Here is a 20,063-nt window from a genome sequence, read left to right on the forward strand (position 1 = left end):
GACCTGAATAACAGGGCTATGCCAGGTCATGAATTACTTGTTTTAACAGAGCTGTGTGAGGGCAGCTTGCATAACACCTGCCCACGCTAAGCTTAACTCAAGCTGTTGTTATCAGTCCCTGACTCTCCTGCATGCTGGAAGTATTTGCAAACCAGGAATCTATTTTTCAAGTCCACTATAAAATGCTTAAATTTTTGGCTCAGGGTAATTAGCCTATTCTCAGTGCCTTGCTCAAGAGGTAGAAAAGCTTTAATCATATGTTTGACAAGCTAACTTTAGAGGCAAGTCTCTTTAACTTCAATTTTTGCTTTTCTCCTGGCTGCACAGTAATACACAGCCTGCCCAGCTAGCATGTCTCGTGCTTCTGACTCATGATATTGTGATTATAGTGTCTAGTATCAGACTAGTCAATATGTTAGCAAAATTGTCTGAAAGAACACCACATGCAGGAGCAGCACACAAAATCACAAGCATTTTATTTACTAGGCACAGAAGAAATGTAACAGATCAGAGTTTCAAAACAGAATTTTATGCACATTTGGGAATAGGAGAGGTGAGCTCCATGTCAGGTCATGAGGCTGGATTGAATCTGTTCAGTGCAATGCAAGAATACAACTCCAAGGGGCCAGGGCTTTCACAGAGCCCTGGCTCTAGAGAGACCTAAATCTCATGGATGTGTTACTGTATCTGTTGATCAGCGAACTGAATTGCTTGATTGTTTGCCATCAAGGAAAGCATCATCCATAAGCCTTCTCACACATCCCACATGAATCCTGCTATTAGAAAATGCCTCCACTTGCTGAGCACTCAGTCAGGCACTGTCTGTTCGGAAGGACAGGGCCTAGCTGCTGTTTTTTCTTCATAAGATTAATGCTTAAATATTTTAAATGCTACTCCTAAAGTGAGTTTTCCCAAATGCAGGGAGCACACAGTACTCTTCCAGCTTGCAGAGTGGGATTTCAGATTAAAATTCTCAGTCACTTTTTCTTTCCCACTGTCTCTTTGCCTGTGTCCCAGTCACTACCCAGTTGTTCTGCCTGTCTTTTGAAATAATACAGCCCAGTTTTTCCCTCACATTCACTTTTCTTTGTGGTTTTGGGAGATTTTGGAGGGGGGGTTCTCTTTTTGTTTGGTTTTGTTTTGGTTTTTTTGGTGGGTTTGGTTTTTGGACGTGTTTTTGCTTTTTTGTTTTTTTGTGTTTGTTTTTGTTTTCATCTGCCAACAAGAGCCAGACTCCTGGATAATACTTTCCTTCTTCTATACCAGAAAATATACACCTTCTCATTCGCACAATTCTTGCCTAAGGTCCCTGGTTGTAGGGCTGTGCGGGGTTCCTCTGGGGAAAATGTCCATTGTGAGCTACCAGGGCATGATCTCCCACCCACTGCACCCCCCAAACAGTCCCTGCTGTCCTGACCTATCCTCTTATGTGCTCTAGATCACAAATTGTAGGCCACTCACTGAGTTCTCGGCATCACCCACCTTGAAATGGCTTTTGACAGGCAGGAATGTCATAAAACAGCCAGAGCTGCATCTCATCACTTTGAAGCTTAGCAGCCCAGGTGTAAAGCAGACACCTAACCTCCCTGGAGAGTTTCTGATGACCTAAGCAGATCAGCTTGGAAGTAGCTTCTATAATTTCTTTTGCTTCCCCTGGACTCTGCAGGGAAGATGGATTCATGGGGCTGTGCACTGCAAGAACAAAGATGCTGCTGCTGAAGTAGAGATCCTAATCAGAGTTACCCCATCATGCAGGTGTATATTTGTGTAGGTGGGCAGATGCAGAAGTTCCCCGTGAACAGGAACTGCAGAATGGGCTGCAGTTTTAAAGCAGCACATGGGTTGCTTACAAACCACATTTGTGCTTCAAACCTATGTCTTGTCTATTTTCATTAATAACTGCCAGTGAGAAATATTAATAACTTCATGATTATCGCAGGCACAAAATGCAGAGGGATTTTTTTTTGTGGTTTTTACTGTCTCGAGGGCATTTCCTTTGTCATTAGTTATTTTGCTCATGATCAATGTTTGTATCACTTCCCAACACATTATCTGCAGTGTTTGCAGCTCTCATGCACCCATTTCCAAGGCGCCTGCAAGACCAGCCTGCAATAATGGAATCCTTCTGTTTTTCTAGTGAGATGGCCCTGGTTTTTTTGCCCACATATAATTTTGTGGGGTTGTTTCAGGAGCATTTGATGGCACTGCTGCCTGTCCTATTTCCTCTGCTAAAAATCATAAAGAATGAGAGAGAAAACCTGTAGAACTCTTACAAATGGGCTGTTGTGAGTTTTTGCAAAATGCTATTGAAAGAGTCATAGATTCTCAGCAGTTTTGCCTTTCCTTCATTTTGTCTGTCCATCCTTGAATTGCTTCAGAATTCTGTGGGGAACCAGAGAGGTTGCTAAAAAGTATTATACAGGCACGGAAAAACTATAAACCATGTCCTGGCAAATAAATGCCTTGCACTTTGGCACATTAGTTGCTGCTCCTAGCAAGGCAAATGATGCAAGTCATTTATCAGAGAAGAAAATCAGTTTAGGAGGTCATAGGAGGATCCAGATTCAGGAGAGAGACATCTTTCAAGGTGTGTTCTGGCAGCACCTCTGTCACCCTGTGACCCAGCCAATCTGTCCTTCAGCCACAGGGAATGTGAGAGTTACTTGCATTGCCCTAGCAGGCAGATTCCCTGCATGGCATGGGCTCCTACAGCAGACTCAGGGGTTTGCTCAGCAGCACAAGCAGTTATCCAGGGACACTGCCCCTCTTGCCCTTTTCAGTAGTTAGACTCCTTTCTGCAAAGTCTACTTTTGGGTAAGTCCGATGCCCTGTGCTTGTGAGATATTTTGAGATACCATGGATTATACAAAGAAAAGCTTTGTCCTTCAGGCAGGAAACGTAAAGAGATTTTAAGTTCTTCCTTTCAAATCTGGACCAGAATATATGTGGCACTGGCAGACTGTCACTTGGCAGGGCCAGCAGTTTGACTGTGCCCATTACTTGGTCCTTTGTGCACGTGCATTCCACTCACTGGCTGTAGTGAACTTATGGCTGTAATGAATTTATAGAATGCAGCATATTACTGTCAATATTGCTATGAAAAAAAGGGAAATGGCAGCTGTTCAAACTAGCTGAGGAGTTTGTTACAGTAAAATAAGTCCCAGGAAGATTAATTAGTAGCAAGGTAATGCATTTATAGTGCGCAGTAATCTGCATGTGGTAATGACAGATCTGTTAATCACAGGCCTGCACAATTAATACATTTCACTCTCTCTCCTCTTCCCCCTCTGTAAGATACAAATTTATGTAGCCCATAGCTATATCCCCTCAACATGTGTATGGTCATATGGTGACCCTCTGAGAGAGGAGAAGGACAAGCCTTTATAAATAAAATATATACTTTGCAATTTATATTGTAAAACAGATTATCTATGAATGAAACATTTGTTGATACAATACTCCATCTCAGTACTGGCAATGTTCCTACTTTGTGCTGCTCCATTCAGTAAAGCAGAGTTAGACTTCATCAGCCTCTGTGGTGCAGTCCAGTGCCCAGCCTGGGCTTGGTGTCATCACAGGTCCTGTCACTACACGGTGGCTGTGTGCCTTTCATGGATAGAAAGATGTTTTTACCAAAAGCTTTTTCCTGTTTGACTGAAGTGGATGCAACTGGCAATTACTTTATGCCTCTTTATTGCTATCCTTGTGTTCTGTGGCTGACCTTGAGTGAAAGTGTGAATCCAGCTTGTTCTCCTTGCAATTGTATTCATCTGTGCATAATCCAAAATCAGGCTATGAAAAGTGTATATGTTAAATGTGTTTAATGTAATATAGTGTATAATACTGTCCATTATGAGTTTTGATCTCTGGGCCCTTAGAAAATACTTTTCCAAGTATTTTCACAATTTATTGGGGTATTTTTTACTGTGCTAGATTTATTGACACGTTGTCTAAGTTTGGGAGGCATGCAACCTCCAAGATCCCACACATAGTTCAAGTTTCCTTTCTTCTTCTCCTGTAAAAGCTTTTCTGTCACAAAGCTCCTTTTCAAAGCAGAAAACACCAAAGAATTCCCCAGTCACACCTACTATATTTTCCTGACAAAATCAGGACATCCATGGAAAACTAATGCCTTACCTCTGCAATTTACCTTCTGGATGCTGCTTGCATTTAAGAGCATAGCCACTGATTGTTCCCAAGGCACTGCATGCATGGAGCAGAGTGAAAGCTGTATCTTATTTAAATTAATGAATAAGATGAATGACTGCAGCATTTTCAAAACAGGCAGAAGAGGAAAGCTAGGCAATATTCACATATTAATTAAAATGAGAGATCACCACCAAAAAAACACGAGTCAATTGATATTCTGTCCATAGCCTCATTCATGAAATGATGGGCATGAAAGGCACCACTGGAAGCAGGGTTTTACCAGAGACAAAGTCATTCACTTGATACATGTACTGCTAATGAAGCAGCCTGGGTATTGCAATTTATTCTCGTTGTGCTTGATGGGAAAAGAAATCTTAAAACCAGCTGGAGAATTCACAGGACTACTTTGCTTTTTAGGTTTGCATTATAGTTGTACAGAGTCCCACTTGGGAGACATTAGCATAAGTAATAACTATAGTACTTAGCACTGTGATGTGTGTCATTTGCACCTCCCAGAGAGGCTAGCAGGGCAACTGCAGAATTACACCCCCCTGGCAGAGAAACTCAACAGGTATGTAGAAAAGCTTTGTCATATGGCCAAGGTGAATGTCATATGGCTTGGTCATATGGCCAAAAAGTGAAATGATGGGAAAGTGGCTTCAGGTCTCTCTGCCCTCAAGTGCCAGTGTGGGCAAAAGGGGTTATTTACACCCATATTTTTCAAAGTAATTCATTATCGGTAGACTTTGGCATATTGAAGATATTAGAGTCTGAGTAAGCATATTTTAAAAGTCAGTCAAATGTATTGTTGGCTTTTTTAAAATCTGAAAACCAATTGCAAAGCTCTTTCACTATGAATACTACTGGATAGTCACACTGTTTCAGGTCAAGTACCTAACCCAAGGATGTAAAGTAAATGTCTTCTTTAACCAGTCCATACAACTAGGGGACACAGCAGCATGGCATTCAGAAAACCTGTGGTTCCTATCTGCCTCTGTAGCCTAACTCAAACAGCTAAATCAGAGAGGGAAAATCAGACAGTGTGAATAGCCTCCAATATATCCCATTGTATAGTTAATGCCCAGATCTGCAAAGTCATGTAATAACATGTCCCATTTAAATCTGTGAACAGTTTGTTTTGTCTGTGTTTCTGGAACTGGGCAATTTTTGCCCAAGTATGATTGACTCTGAGTCTTACAATGTCACAGTATTAAAGTGAGATTCAGCAAGAAGTGTGACAGCATTATATAATCCATGGAAATAAATCTGAATATTAAAATTACTTCCACTGCCAAGATGACAAGAATTTCATAAATGCAAGATGCAACAGTGGAAATTATTTTTCTGAACTGGGAAGCAAATATTGTTCTCCAAGTGTATGAAGGAAAAATCATCTCAGGACTGCACAGAAGGGTATTTTATGCCAGCTTTCTGTTTCTGTGGTTGGCTGTCTTTTGGCAGCCTGCCATCCAATAATTCATTGCATGCCCATGGGGCATTTCATCGAGGGAGGGACATATGTTAGTGCAAGAGTAGAGCTGGTATCAGTGCTTGATGCCAATGACATGGAACAGAGGCTCTCAAAGGGTCTTGCACATCTGTCTAGTCAGTCACAGACTGCAGACTCTGCTCTTATTTTTCTCTATCTTTTTAGGTCTCAGAGCTAGGATTAATATAACACAAAGTATTTTTTCAGGTTTGTCTTTAAGGAAGCTGCTATATAGCTTTTGTTGCTGCTTTAACTGCTGCAGGAATGCTATTTAAGTGATGTGAAATTGGAGTTTAGGCAGTCCAGAAGAAAAAGTCTATATTCAGTGATGAGCCACACTGTGGTAAGATGTAAGAAGTGCAAAGGAACTGGAGAGAGAATATCAAACCTATTGGTCCTTATGATTTGCACTCAGTTGAAACCATGAGATACTTGCCTGCCTTTAGAAAGTTGTTTTGCTTCACTTTAAAAAAATTGCCATCTATGCTACCTAGAGAATATGTAACTAATGGGCGATTTCATCAGCTCCAGTGGGTTATGGATACCCATAAATCTAAAACAAGGAGATTCCCATGTAAGCAAAGCCACCATGATTTGTATCAGCCCTTGCATATTTTTTGCCTTTGTCTCAACTCCCAAAATTACAGGGAGGAAATGGCCATTGAGACAGCATTGTCTGTATGCCATGGTCCTAAACACAACTCTGGTCTGGACTTGAGCCCACCATTTGGAAAAAACATCTCTTCCTGATTAAAACATTCCTGTGGTGGATTTACCACCAGCATTCCTGGTACATGGTTCCAGTAATTAATTACCCGGACTGCAAAAAATGCCTGTCTTGTTTCTAGACTGGAGCCAGGGTGTGGGCACAGGGTCTGGGTTCTCTGAGAACTGAGTCAGATAAGAAAGCCATCTGGGCTGTACTTGGTCTTCTTCCTCTCATATTCAACTCCAGTTTATGCACAACTCTTCTGCAGCATCTTTATTTTCTGGTTTTGTGAACTAGCGCGAATGAACCTCGCAGCACTGCACACCTGATTGTCCCCTGGCAATGCAGGTGGTGTGAGGTGCCAGGTAAAGTGATTGTGCTTCTGAGAGCATATGACATTGGGGAATTCAGCCCTAGTGTCCCCTCTGTCCTGACCTTTACCCTCTAGACCATCATTCCTCTAATACTTCATACCATCCTAATTCTTTTGATTGTCCTTAACATTTTCCATCAGTGCAGTGTAATGAGCTCCTGTGAGGTGGTGCCAGCAAAGTGATCCTTGGGGTCTCTTCAGCCCAAGTACCACTGCACCTGCACCTCTCACTTTATTGAAGTTTGACTTTCTGCAGCAGTAAGGTCAGGGAAGTACGGGGCACACTCTAAGATGTCTCTGGGATATGACCCATAAACTTAAATTCATTAAGTTCACGTTCTCAAGAGCCAGATATAAAAAAGAACAGAAAGCAAGTGAGAGTTATGGTCTAAAAATCTGCTAGTGATATTTCATGCCTCTATATACCTTTGTTTTGCATTTTGCACTTTTAACTCACATGATGAAGTTTTCAGACAGAAGTGGATATCAGGTGTAAGCTGAGTTCCTTGTTTTTTTTCTTTTGCCTGTCACTGGCTGCATGTTCTCTGTTGATGTCTTGTTCCTGGTACTTGACACTGACCATCTTGTCTGTGAAAGGAAGCCCTCCAGCTGGTTTGCCTGATGAGAAGAAAGGAAAGTTTGCTTGGTTTAGTCACTCCACAGAAAGCCATGGTAATGTTCCACTGTGCTCTATGTCCACATGCATGTGTCTGTGTGTCCGTATATCTCTGTGCAGACTGGTTATAAATCAGATTTGTGTTCTTCTGCATGTCAGTGCCTGGCTTTGTCTGTTGCTTGTGCAGTCCCCTCTTCATGCACTCAGGATAACAAGCTGCTCTGCAAAATGATCTTGTGCTAATGTCTACAGAATGTTTTCTTTTTGCAAACAAGCTCAAATATGTCTTGAAAGTGTTTTACCTCATCTTCCAAACTGACTTGTGAAATATCAGCATTTTAGTTTTATTCCTGCAGGGCTTACTCTGGACAAAAAAAAAAATAATTATGAATGTTTTTTTTTTCTCATAGCTTACTTGACTGTTTCATGTATATCAGAACATTAATTCAGTTTATTCCTTTATTTGTCTTTCCAAATGGACAAGAGTATTAAAACATCTGTCTTCATAAAGGAGTAGGCACCATTAGAGTACAATATTTCATAGTTCTGTCAAAAGTGCTAGAGAGTCTGAGTCTGACCACATTTCATGTGGTCCTAAGAACACAGTACAAGAATTTTAGATTTCCCAGTAAGTGTGCTGGAGATATGTGAATTGTTGTGATGGGATGAAGGAAAGATAGCTCGTTTTGAGAGACATTTCTACCATAATGCTTTCAAAGAAGTAACCCAGAAAATTTTTGGAAGGGTCTTCTGATGTCTTTTTAGTCCCTGAAAGAAGACCATGGCCCCATGAGCATCTGCCCAATTGAAATGCAGAACCTATTTCTTCTACATTGGCTCATTTTGCACCAGTGACCCACAAATAAACATATAATTGAGTTACATATTTCTGCAGGCTGTTAGAAATCTCTCCAACAGCTAACAGCACATACCTAATCTGAGGTATGTATGCAACAGCTAATGCAGGTCATGTTCTGAAGTTCTGCCAGGCTCCTGGGAGATCTGTTTAACTCCTCCATCATTCAGTCTTAAGTACAATTTTTTCTCTTTTTTTATGCATTCCAAAAGGGGTGAAGAGGGAACAGGACACATATTGGACCCTATCCATTTTCCTACCTTTAAAATTATGTGTAAAGTATGATTGGAGCTTATGCAGGAGCTGTGAGCAACTGAGAAAATGAAAATGATGTGGGTTGGAGGGATTTTTTTTTGATCTGTAGAAGCAAATAAAATCTTAAAGTTTGGCAACAACTAAAACCAGGTTCTTGAATCTAGATGAGAGAGATTCCACACCTAAAGTTTCTTTCATTTGATGTTTGTTCCATGGTACTTCTGTAAAAACCTAGAAGGTTCTGTCCAGTTCTTAGCTGTGAGATTCAATATAAAGCTGCACCAGAGTCCATACTCATTGGTTCCTTTGTTGGAAATGTCTGAGTGGGGCAGAGAGTCTGAATTTCTCTCTTATACCTCTAGGTCCAGTTTCTAGGTGTAAGGTTGAATCACATTCATGGTTAGTAAATGACAGATGAGCCATCAGTATTCTTCAGTTGGTATTTGCTGCCAGGCTAACAGAAGATGTTTATCTGCATACATCTCAATCCTGGTACCTTTTATTTGTATTCTAATCATTGCACAAAAAGTGCAAAAATCATTGCACTGGGGAGGGCAGTGAGGTGGATGGGCTGTTGCAGGTAAAGAGGGATTTTTTTTTTTTTTAATGTTCAGTGGAATCAAGCAAAAGCTTCTTGTTGGGTTTGTCAGTTTTTTTACTTTCCAGTGGTTCTCATTCATAACATTTCCAGAAACTGACTCTGAAAGAAGGAGAGCAGCTGCTTCTTCCCTCTTCTTTAGCATTTGAGTAACTTGTATGTTCCTGAAGTCTACCTGCGCAACCTGCTCTGTACAGGGAGGCACTAGACTTTGCTCAGCAAATCGTTTAATCCTCAGGAGCTGCAGCTGAGGGTCTTTTCATGAAGCTAGTTCCTTCAGTCATGCCTTCATTATGAGATGTGCCAGGTTCTAATGGGCATCCCTCTCTTTTTCTTCCCTTTGACTCTTGCAGTGAGCATGCCCACCAGCGAGACCGAGTCCGTGAACACCGACAACGTCCCCGGAGCAGATATGGAAGGCGAGAACTGCGGCGCAAGGCTGGCGTGAGTACCCGCACTCAGATCATGTGTCAGCAGCTGGGGGCGAAAGCCAGGCAAGTGTCTGGCTTTTCAAGATGAAAAAAACCCACAGGGAGTGAAAGGAGAGGCTGAAGAAGATCTATTGATCCAGGTTCTTATCTTAATCGCGATATAAACTCACTCTGGACATTGGTGAAGAACATCTTGTTTTAAATAGATGTAAATAAGGGACAGAGTGCCCAGGATAAACAGATCTGGTTCTGTATAATATCTAAAAGAGAAACTAGTGGATAACAGTGTTCTTAATTTAAATTCCTCATTGGTGATAGACTTTCAAAACCAGTATATGTAAACCAAAGAGTGGAAATTACTGGTCCATTTTAATTTTTCTAAAGATTCTTGTACATTTTACACTGTCTTGGAACAGAAATACATTGAGGGTAACTCACATCCTGCAGACCGAATTACACCCTTTAAATGCTGAACAGAGTACTGTAGTGGCAAAGAAATACAACAATTAGGATGGATTAATGCCTCCTTGAAATTACACCATTGTAATAAGTGGAGATGCTCAAGAATGCTCAAGAATATGTGAGGTAGTGGTTAAGAAATGCCATAATATGGCAAAATATAATATTTTTAGCCTCACAGAGAGCAAGTATAGGCAAGAGGAATCCTTTATTCCCTTTTTCATTATTTAAACAAGAATGGACTTTATGCTGTGGGGCAATACGTTATTCCCTCCAAATTTCCCTGACATGTGACCTAAACATATCAGTGCTATAGATTGTATCATGCTGGAGTATTTTGAGGCTCTGTCCTATCATGGGAGCTACCTTGAGCCCTTGGATGTTGCTTGAATGGACCAGATGGGATCCATCCTAGGGTGATGAGTGAGCTGGCAGAAAAACTCTCCAAGCCACTCTCCATCATTTATCTTCAGTCCTGGATCACCAGAGAGGTCACAGATGACTGGAACCTGGACAAAGTGATACCCATCCCTAAAAAGCTGAAAGGAGGATCCGGGAAACTACGGGCCGGGGACAGAGTGGCTGGACAGTGGCCAGGCAGGAAGAGACCTGGGGGTATGACTGAGCCAGCAGTGTGCCCTGGTGGCCAAAAAGGCCAATGGCTCCTGGCCTGGATCAGGAATGGTGTGGCCAGCAGGACCAGGGCAGTGATTCTTCCCCTGTACTTGGCACTGCTGAGGCTGCACCTCGAGTGCTGTGCCCAGTCCTGGGCCCCTCAGTTTGGGAGGGATGTTGAGGTGCTGGAGGGAGTCCAGAGAAGGGCAGCAAGGCTGGTGAGGGGTCTGGAACACAAATTCCAGACAGGGAGCAGCTGAAGGAGCTGGGGGTGTTCAGCCTGGAGAGGAGGAGGCTCAGGGGACACCTCACTCGACAAATACCTGAAATGAGGGAGTAGCCAGGTGGGGGTCAGGCTCTTCTCCAAGGCAACAGCAACAGGACAGGATGACACAGCCTGAAACTGTGCCAGGGGAGGTTTAGTCTGGACACTGGGAAGTTTTCCACAAAAAGGGTGACTGGACATTGGAATGGGCTACCCAGGGAGCGGGTGGAGTCACTGTCCCTGGAGGTGTTTCAGTAAAGACTGGATGTGGCACTCAGTGCCACGGTCTGTCTGAGTGACAAGACCATAGGTTGGACTTGATAATCTCAATATAATAATTGATAATCTCAAAATAATTTTTTATGTGATCTACCTTAAAATATGTGGTGTGTAGAATATATTGTAATTTAAATCTCTGCTTTCCTTTAAGAGTCAGTCAGTAATTTACAAGACCTCAGAAAAATTATTTGTGATCACTTTCTTCCACCTGCCTGTGTTGGGAACCTGCTGAGTCTTTTAGTTTAGATTATGAACCCTTTCCTGCAGGAACCAGGCTAGATGTATTCACAGCACTGGAGCAGCTGTAGCCCTTTCTTTGGCACCCCACCAAGTTGCTTGTTCTCTTGGCACTGTACAGGAAACATCAGCTGGAGCCACTCTGGAGAACCCCTTTATCCTGCAGCTATGGCTCACAGCATGGGTCAGGTTGGAAGGGACCACCCTGGCTCATCTGGTCCAGAGTGGCAGCCAAAGCTGACCCAAGTCTTCACATCTCCAACAAGGCCTTCCCTGTTTGTTAGTATGAGGTGGAGCAGCACATCATCAAGGTTTCCTTGTGGGAACCTCCACAGCCTGTGTCAGAAAGTTATCACTGTTGCTTTCCAGAAACCACCTGGACTGGTTGTGTTTTGCTGTGTTGCTTCTTCAGAATATGTCAGAGTAGTAAAGTCCCTCATACATGTGGACACAGCACCAAAAGGAATGGCAGCAGTTACTCTAAGGTTTCATGTATTTTTAATATTACAGCTTGCATTCATTTAATGTTCTTAATCCCAAAGGATCCTAAAGCACTTTATGAACTGTAAATGCAGGGATTGTTTTCACAGAATTAGAGTTCAGCCACCTTCAGGGTAAAATGTGAAAGGTGTATAAAAACAGCAGGCACAAGTGTTTAAGGGGTTGTATGAGGGATAACTTGTTTTGCGCTGCAACTGCATTGGGAATTTTGGCAACCAGAACATAATTATCTTAGCTGGAATATGGCCAGGAGGGCTGAAGTTAAACCCAACTCTAAACATAATCATGGCTTAGAATGGAGTTTACTTAAAATAGCCCAGCGTGCTCACAGGAGAATGGCAGTACCCTGATTTGGCATTACGAGAAGGGATGGCTAAGTCAAATATATTTTAGGGAAAAGACAGGAAAATTACAGGAAAACAGAGTTTTATTTCTTCTTCTCATGTTTTAAATGTTAAAATAGGGCCCAAAGTTTCAGCAGAGCAGGACATGTAAGATTCAGAGAGATAAACCATTTCCTTGCCGCTTTTCACTTCATCTGGGAATGGGTGATATATAGTAGGCAAATTGAAATCTGTTATTGGGAAGGGTTTGTTTAGTCCTTACCAAGGACAGTTGAGAATCCTCAAGGCCTCCCTCAGATTGCTTTTCATCTTTAAGAGATGGATAGGCTCCTTCCTCCATAAAATGAATGTCTGTATCACTGATTATGAAATTCTGGAGTGAGATGCAAATTTTGCCTATGCTACTTGCTTTTGTAAAATGTTTGTTTCAGTGGATCTGCAAATTCCTTAGTTATGGGCCAATTCAGACCTGCCTCTGATTCTGAGGCTTAGAATCCTTTCTGGTTTCATTATTACTGTATCAAACAATTAGGCAGACAAAGAAACCAGCTGCCATTGTTTAAAGAATTTGTATTAAGAGTATTAAGTACTCTTCTTTTTACTGAGTTTTCATTCAAACCCCCCATAGGTCAATATTCCTTCTGGAATGTATAAAATGTGAGCAAGGATTTCTTTGAATGAATGTGTTCTTTTATTGGAACCTAAGAATCAGAATTTGGCCCAGTGTTCAAGAATGGTGAAAATTCATGTGGGAAGTCAGCTGAGCTTTTAAAAAAAGTTCCTTATCAAGCACTAGATTAGAGTACTAGCATTAATAATATACTAGCATATAGTCATGTCATCCTGATTTGCTCTAGTTGAAGATTAGACCTGGATTTTTGAGCAGACATCTACTCTCTGCTAACCAAGATTTTGGTTCTATTGTTGAGTTTCACCTATTGCAGATGAGTCTCAGTGTTTTTACCGGCGTTCTAAACTCACCCCAAGGCTGTGAGTCCCCACTGCTTTGCTATGAGCACACTCTTTCCCAGTGGGGAGAGGCTGCTCTGGGCAGGCTGCAACCAGACATGAGTGAAGCAACATGGGGCTTTCAAGTCAAAGGCAATATATTTATTTCTTTATTGACATCAGGCTGCCTAGGGCATTTAATCACCCCAGCATCACCACTACATTTATAGGCTGAGCTTGCTATCAAAATGCACTCGTGATAAAAGGAAAAAGATGCCAAGGAGACTGAAAGAAAATGTTTTTTCATTGAAGGCAACTTAGAATTACTCACTATTCTTTCTGTTCTTTTAAAATCTGTAGAGCTTTGAAAGGCTGGGTCTGTGACTGACAGAAAGATGTGCTTGAGAAGCCAGGCTCAAATGTGCCTTTTGGAAAAGGAGGTCTCTGACAGCCTTTCTCAGCTCCACAGAGACATATGCTATGTGAGATCAGGAGAGTACCTCCCAAACACAAAATATTGCCTACTGATGAACTGTCTCAAAGAAGCTTTTATTTCTCTAGTATCCATTCTATAGAAACTGCCTCTATCAACTGTCCTGTCTGGAGTAATGCCAGCCTTCAAACCAGCAGGAATCTAAGAATTTTAGAACTAATCTAAGAATTTTATAATGATAACAAAACAGAAACCAACCAATTTAATTCATAATGATTTCTGGTGTAATTCTGCTGGCAATGGGAGTGCCGTGGCACAGCATGGTTCATTTCCTAAGGAAGTGCACTTTATCAGGCATCTGTATTTGAAAATGGTGTTTCAGGCTTCCACACGACATTGAAAAGCATCCCACAACTTCCACAGTATATTATTCTTGTCATTAGCCTTGTACTGGGCTGACATCTGCCCTGCAGTAGGAGCACAACAGCTTTTATCCTCAAGGACAGCATTTGGAAGAGGAACTTATTTTGATGTGTCACAGCTCTCATAACCTGTTGTCTCAGGGTGCAAAGAAACATGTTTCCTCTGCAGCAGGTACCAGTGGGACAAACCCAGACCCAGGAGCAGTGGGGAGTTTACAGGATATTCTTACACCCAGAGCTTCCCAATAGCAAGTAATTTCCCTGAGCCTCTGGGGTTACTGCTGTGCAGGACTCAGATTCCTGAGGACAGGCTCATGATCAGGAGTAATCTGTTCTATGCAGGGTGTCAGCATATATAATCTTCCAATACAAGCAGAACGTTAATTTTCTAATACAACCATACAGATCTGGAGTGCCACAATAGAGCTTGCTTTTATACATATGCATTAGCTTAAAAAAAGACCTTTGTGGAAGCTAATGCTCCATAGAGCCTCAATAGAAAAGTGAAGCACTTGAGCTCAAAGGGAAAGAGAGCTTAAAATTATCTGCTTTCATTGAAACAATAACCCACTTGGCATTTTCGCCTTAGCCAGGATTTCCATACGTACAGGGGACAGTTTCTTTTCCACCAAAGACAGTTCAAACAATAAAACAGGATAAGCAAAAATGAACAACCTACACTGGCTTTCCAACTGAAAACTGTGTGTCCCAAAAGTTTTATGAGCAATGGAAGGTTTCCCTGGCAGCTGAACAGTCAGTGATTTTTTGGTGGTTTTTTTCATGGAAATTAATTCCTGTGCAGTTATTGCAACAATCAGTGTAGGAAATAGTGGTAAAGGTAAAAGTTTTCTTGCAGGTTTGCTGTAGCTGTCACTGGTTTTCACCTTATGAGGAGATGGACTCCTTGTGATGTGATGGAACCAAAGTTCCCATCACATCAGGAGCCATGGGAAGAAAAGCCTGAAACCACTGCTGACTTCAGCAGGAAAACTCATAGGATCAGCCTTATGTGTCAGTGTCAGATACTGCTCTCCAACTTATTACGAGCAAGGTGCTTTTAGTATTCGCAGTCAGCTCTAGGTGTGTGTCTAAAGGACAGTAACACGCCCTCATGGAAGAAAAATTTTCTTCCTGGTTCAGATTCTGTGACATGCCTTTCCTGTGACTTGCCACAGGGAGAGCAGGATTATTTACTGAATGCTGAAATGCTGGCCTTTTTTCCCAGCCTCTAAGAAAGCCTGTTGAATAGCAAACCAACTCACGTTTGACAGATCCAATTTTTTTAAGGCTATTCTGTAGATTCTTATTGCACTATCCTTACCAGTTACTGCACAAATGCACCACTTTGCACCAAAGCAGAATCCATGTCACACCAGGACTGCCTTCTCACAGTAATAAAATATGTAAGATATGGCCAGAGAAGCTCTTTGGATGTTCTCCAAAGTTCCTCTGATGCAGAGGAAACCTAGAAGCTTAGTAAAGTCTGTTTCTGTGTTGCTGCTTTTCTGACAGCTTTTCCTGGTATCCAAAGGCTTTTAGTAGTCCTTATGAAGATATGGCTTCCTCTAAGTTGGGATCATACAATACAAAAGTAGTTGTGACCAGAGAGGCAGATAATGGTCATGTTTGATAATGTCCACACCCAGAAAACAACTGTAATGTGGCCTTTGTGTCATGCTTAGTGACCTACACGATTTTTCCAGAACTGGAATGTTGTGTGAATGCTGGAATTGTCTGTTGTGTGTACAATTCCACAGAGCCCTCAATCCCTCTTACACAAAACTGTCACATCCTTCACAAACACCTTGTCTGGTGTCTACCATGAACAGGAAAATGAAGACTTTAACTCTCAGAATGTGGGATATCTCATTACATTTGAGTTATGCTGATTATCCAGAGTTTATGTGGATAAAAACCTGTAGATTTCACCATCTTATCTGTGTGTTGTACATAACAATGTAAGGTTAGAGGAGTTCTAGAGAATTTCAAAGACAGCTAGTCAAACAGAGATCTGATTTTTGTGTTTGTTTTTCTAAAAGACAAGCTGAGTTACATGGTTCCTGTGATAAAAGCACTCAGTAGTGATCTGAAGTGGTTTCCATTAGGCTCCTTTACCATAATTTTAAACAAGAGCATCTCAAGCCATTCCAGAGTTGGACAAAATTGGAGTCACCCTCTTTCTCCCAACAACATAAAACTCCCAGGACACCAGAGATGCAAGAGATCCACATTTAAACTCAGCAGATAATCTGGTCCACTCTGAACCCATTCAGTGCCAGCTTGGAGTGTTACAGACACTGTGGTAAGGCCCTATTTCCAAACTATTTGACAGCCCCTAGTGATGCTATAAAATCATTTTTTGATGTGACACTGGTAACCCAAGTTTGGAAAAAAATTTAATCCAAAGAGTCATTTGAAAAACATGTTTCAGATTCATGCATAATGTTTTCAGAAACATTTATTATACAGTTAATTTCCAAAATTCCATTTTGCTCTCTGATTCTACCTCTAAATATAAATCTAATCCTCCTTCCTTGTCCTCTTCCATATATATAGCACACCCACATGTGATAAAGCCTTCTGCCACAGCAGTAAGGCAAGGTGGAGGGAGGGGGATGAAGGCTCTAGGTAACCTGTGGGAGCACTGAATGCACTTGGCTGCTGTTCATAATGCTCCAAAGATATAATTATCACATGCATGATGAGTACTACACCTGCTGCATCTCTTTTGCTTAAATAAATAAAATATTCCAGTGCTGCCTCACTGAGAAACCATTAACCAGAGAGGCCACCAGAGGATTTCAGACTCCCTGTCCATCCCCTTCCATCTCTCTCTCTTGCTCTCACTCTCTCTCCCCCTCTGTCCCTGCCAAACTATTCCTATCAAAATCCTTACCACCTCCTTTCCCGTGCTCATCTTTCTGCTTCGTTGTGATTTTTACATCTTTGCACTTCCCTTCTTTGAGCCCTCTTTCCTGTTGCCTGTAAATCTGCTCCATTGCAGTTTGTAGGTAGTGATCCTCAAGCCAGAATTCTCAGTGAGAAGTAGGAATAGCTTTAACATTAAGGATGTGTTTCGTAGGTGCTTCACTTGGCATCCTTGTTAGAGCTCCCTGCAGCATAATTTAGTATTCTGGTCTGTCAGCACATTATTTCTTCTTTCTCAAGAGTCTTGCACGTGTCTGTAACCTCACTGCTGCCCAGTGTGTGCCCTAGACAAGCTGCCTGTGACACAGCAGGAATGATGTATTTGGGTATTTGGTGCAAAGGCCTTTTTCTTTTTTTGGCTCAGCCCATCTGCTGGTGAAAAGTTCCCCTGACTAAAACCTCTTCCAGATAAGGAACCTGACCTATCACTGATTACTTGTCAGTAACTGATGTCCTCAAGCAGGGACAGGACCATTGTGAAGGCTGCTACAGTAAGAAGTGTTAGATGCTCAGAGAATTACATTCTCCCATCTCTACTAACAGTGAATCCAATTTTAGGGCAGTGCAGTAAGACCTCTGCTGACTGCTGTCAACAATGACCAACTTTCCTGTCATAGAGGGAACCTTAAGGAATGTTTCAACCCAGCAGAAATACTTTTTCCACAGTCATTCCCCAGAGTTTCACTTCTGCTGCTATTGGTGGTAGATTTTGCAGCTCCACAAGTCACCTCTGACTCACAGCATTGTATCCACATACATTTATTTCTCTCTGTGCACCATTATGGATTCACCAAAAGACAGCCAAAGTGCTCAAAGGCCTTACAGGACATGTGTCAAGCACACCAAGGTAGTGGTTTAAAAACTGGGGCTTATTTCTAGCTTTGCCTGTGACTTCTCATAAAAAATTAGTGAGATTATGTAGGTGAATAAATCCAAATGCATGGAATTAGATATTTAAACACATATATAGTGGGAATATGGCCAAATTTTTGGGAATGCTTAATTCTCAAAATTTCATTGATAGCAGCAGAATCTATTATTGTACAGACTCATTTGAATGCAAACTGATTTACATAAATAACCAAGACCAAATAAGTGTGTGTAACTAAGTTTGAAAATATTTGCCTTGCACTGTTTTACCTTCAATTACAGAAAAAAATTATTTTCACAATTGTTTCATAATATGTGTATACATAGTGAAGTGATAAGTGATGTATGAAAGCAACAAGACTGTCTGTATAAAGTCATACATTTTTTACTATAAGAAAAAAAATAGTGACAAAAAAAAATCATACTTGAGAAATAAATTTGGTAGCATTTGTAGAGTTCACTGATATCTATAAATGGTAAAATGCCACCATGGCATGACTTCTACTTCATGAGTCACACCAAAGCACAAGATTTGGTTATTGGGGAATTCTAGCTATACCCAGTGCCTACATTGACTTACAACAGATGCAAGGGAAAAACAGCATGGATTAAAAAATGCATTGAGCTTAATTTTGTTTCTTTCTATTTCTATTTTCACAAAAGCCTGGGAGGTGTGGGACAGCTTCAGAGACTCTAATGGCAATTCTTTTCTTTCAGGCATCGGATCTCAAAATCAAAATTTAGGTAAGTAAAACTGACTTTTCCTTCTTTCTACCATTTTTGCTCTTTTCTGAAGTTGTTTACACCAGCATTGCTGGGATGCAGTGGTGATTCTAGGAGATCCTGCTAAATATGTCAGATTTTACTCATAATTTTTTTCTTAGTTTCACACTGAAATAAGGCACAGGGACTACTGACTACTGAAGTACCTATCTGTGCTAACTTTGTATCTCAAACCATAAAATACAAACTCAGAAATAAAAATCCAGTTCAACCACATAATTATACTATATCTGTCAACTTCAGCCCTGCCTGCTCAAGGCTGTCTTTGTTGAACTTCTCAGCTTTGCTTGATTGTAAAGATTTCAGCTGATGAAGCTGGCATCTTACTTGTGAAATTCTCCCATTCAGCCTGGGACATGGGGAGCTTCTCTGGTGGTGTTTGGTTTTCTGTTGTCTTAGAGCTTTTGGAAAAATTAAGCAGTCCTAACATGGCTATTTCTGGGGTTTCACTGGAGAGGCTGACTGAACTCATGGAACTTGGTTGTTAAGGTCCATTTCCACTGCTTTGGTAGGATCTCAGCTGCCTCCATAACCCTGAATTCAAAGTCAGGTTTATAAAATACTAAATCAATTTTCAGAATAAATGGAGCAAGTGTGTTGTCGCTGCAGGCCCCCAGCTGGGGAATAATTAGCATTGACTCCATGATTGCAGAAGGCTGATCAATTGCTTTATTATATCATCTTATACTATATTACACTACACTTATTAAGAAACTCAGTAACCCTTACAGGCAGTCTGATCCAGTATTGATCTAATTGGTCAATCAACCCAAATACCATCCATTGTCCAATTAAGAAATCACCCTTTGGTAAACAAATCTCCATGACACATTCCACATGTGCATAACAGCAGGTGCAACAAGTGGAGATAAGAATTGTTTCTCATTCTTTTCTCTGATTTTCCCACAGCCTATCCTGGGAAAATGCCTGGGAAAGTCTGTGCCTGCTCTCTGTGCCCAGAGAGCTGCTGCCACAGTGTGTAACTGAGTCCTTCTGCTTACCTAAGGAGCAATGAGTAATGTCAATTTGGGAAGCACATATGTGACATCCTCATGTAAAGAATGTGGGTGTAAGCACAGAAAACACCATACATTGTCATGTGCACGCACATTTGTGCAAAATATGCACAAAAGCGTGTGAGATTGCACATAGTTTAATGGCAACATTAATGTCTAAGTGTGGTGCCCACTTTGGAAGTTGGGAAGATTATTTCTTGTCCCAAATCCACTGCAAAACACAAAATGTATCTGTTTGTGATAGATTAGGTGCCTTTGTAAATTGCATAGGTAAAACACCCTAGATTTGACCGCCTGTTAAAATGTTGTTGCAAGATCCTTGTTCACATTGTGTTTACATGGTCTGGCTTTAGTTCCTGTAGATGAGAACCCTGATCTCAAGCATGGCTATAGTTTGCCACTGAAAATTATACAAAGGGCAAGAGCAGACAAGTTCTTTCTCCTGTAACATCGTGTATGTGTGTGTCACTTCAGACACACACACATA

The 20,063-nt window shown here is 41.3% G+C and overlaps 1 protein-coding gene across 50 annotated transcripts in view; it reads left to right on the plus strand.

The window, feature by feature from the left end:
* The window catches only part of CACNA1C (calcium voltage-gated channel subunit alpha1 C), a 459,731-nt gene that overhangs the window by 333,651 nt on the left and 106,017 nt on the right, over positions 1 to 20,063 (plus strand). For 25 of the 50 annotated variants that reach the window (XM_085568454.1, XM_085568453.1, XM_085568461.1 and 22 more), the window contains 3 exons: positions 7,318 to 7,392; positions 9,399 to 9,489; positions 18,495 to 18,521. In XM_085568454.1, coding sequence (XP_085424580.1) covers positions 7,318 to 7,392; positions 9,399 to 9,489; positions 18,495 to 18,521 — 193 coding nt within the window. The remainder of the gene's footprint in view (positions 1 to 7,317; positions 7,393 to 9,398; positions 9,490 to 18,494; positions 18,522 to 20,063) is intronic. The other 25 variants (XM_085568463.1, XM_085568467.1, XM_085568468.1 and 22 more) reach the window with 1 other exon arrangement.

Source organism: Lonchura striata, chromosome 1A, assembly GCF_050655825.1.
Source record: "Lonchura striata isolate lonStrDom1 chromosome 1A, ASM5065582v1, whole genome shotgun sequence".
In the NCBI taxonomy this organism is placed as follows: Eukaryota; Metazoa; Chordata; class Aves; order Passeriformes; family Estrildidae; genus Lonchura; species Lonchura striata.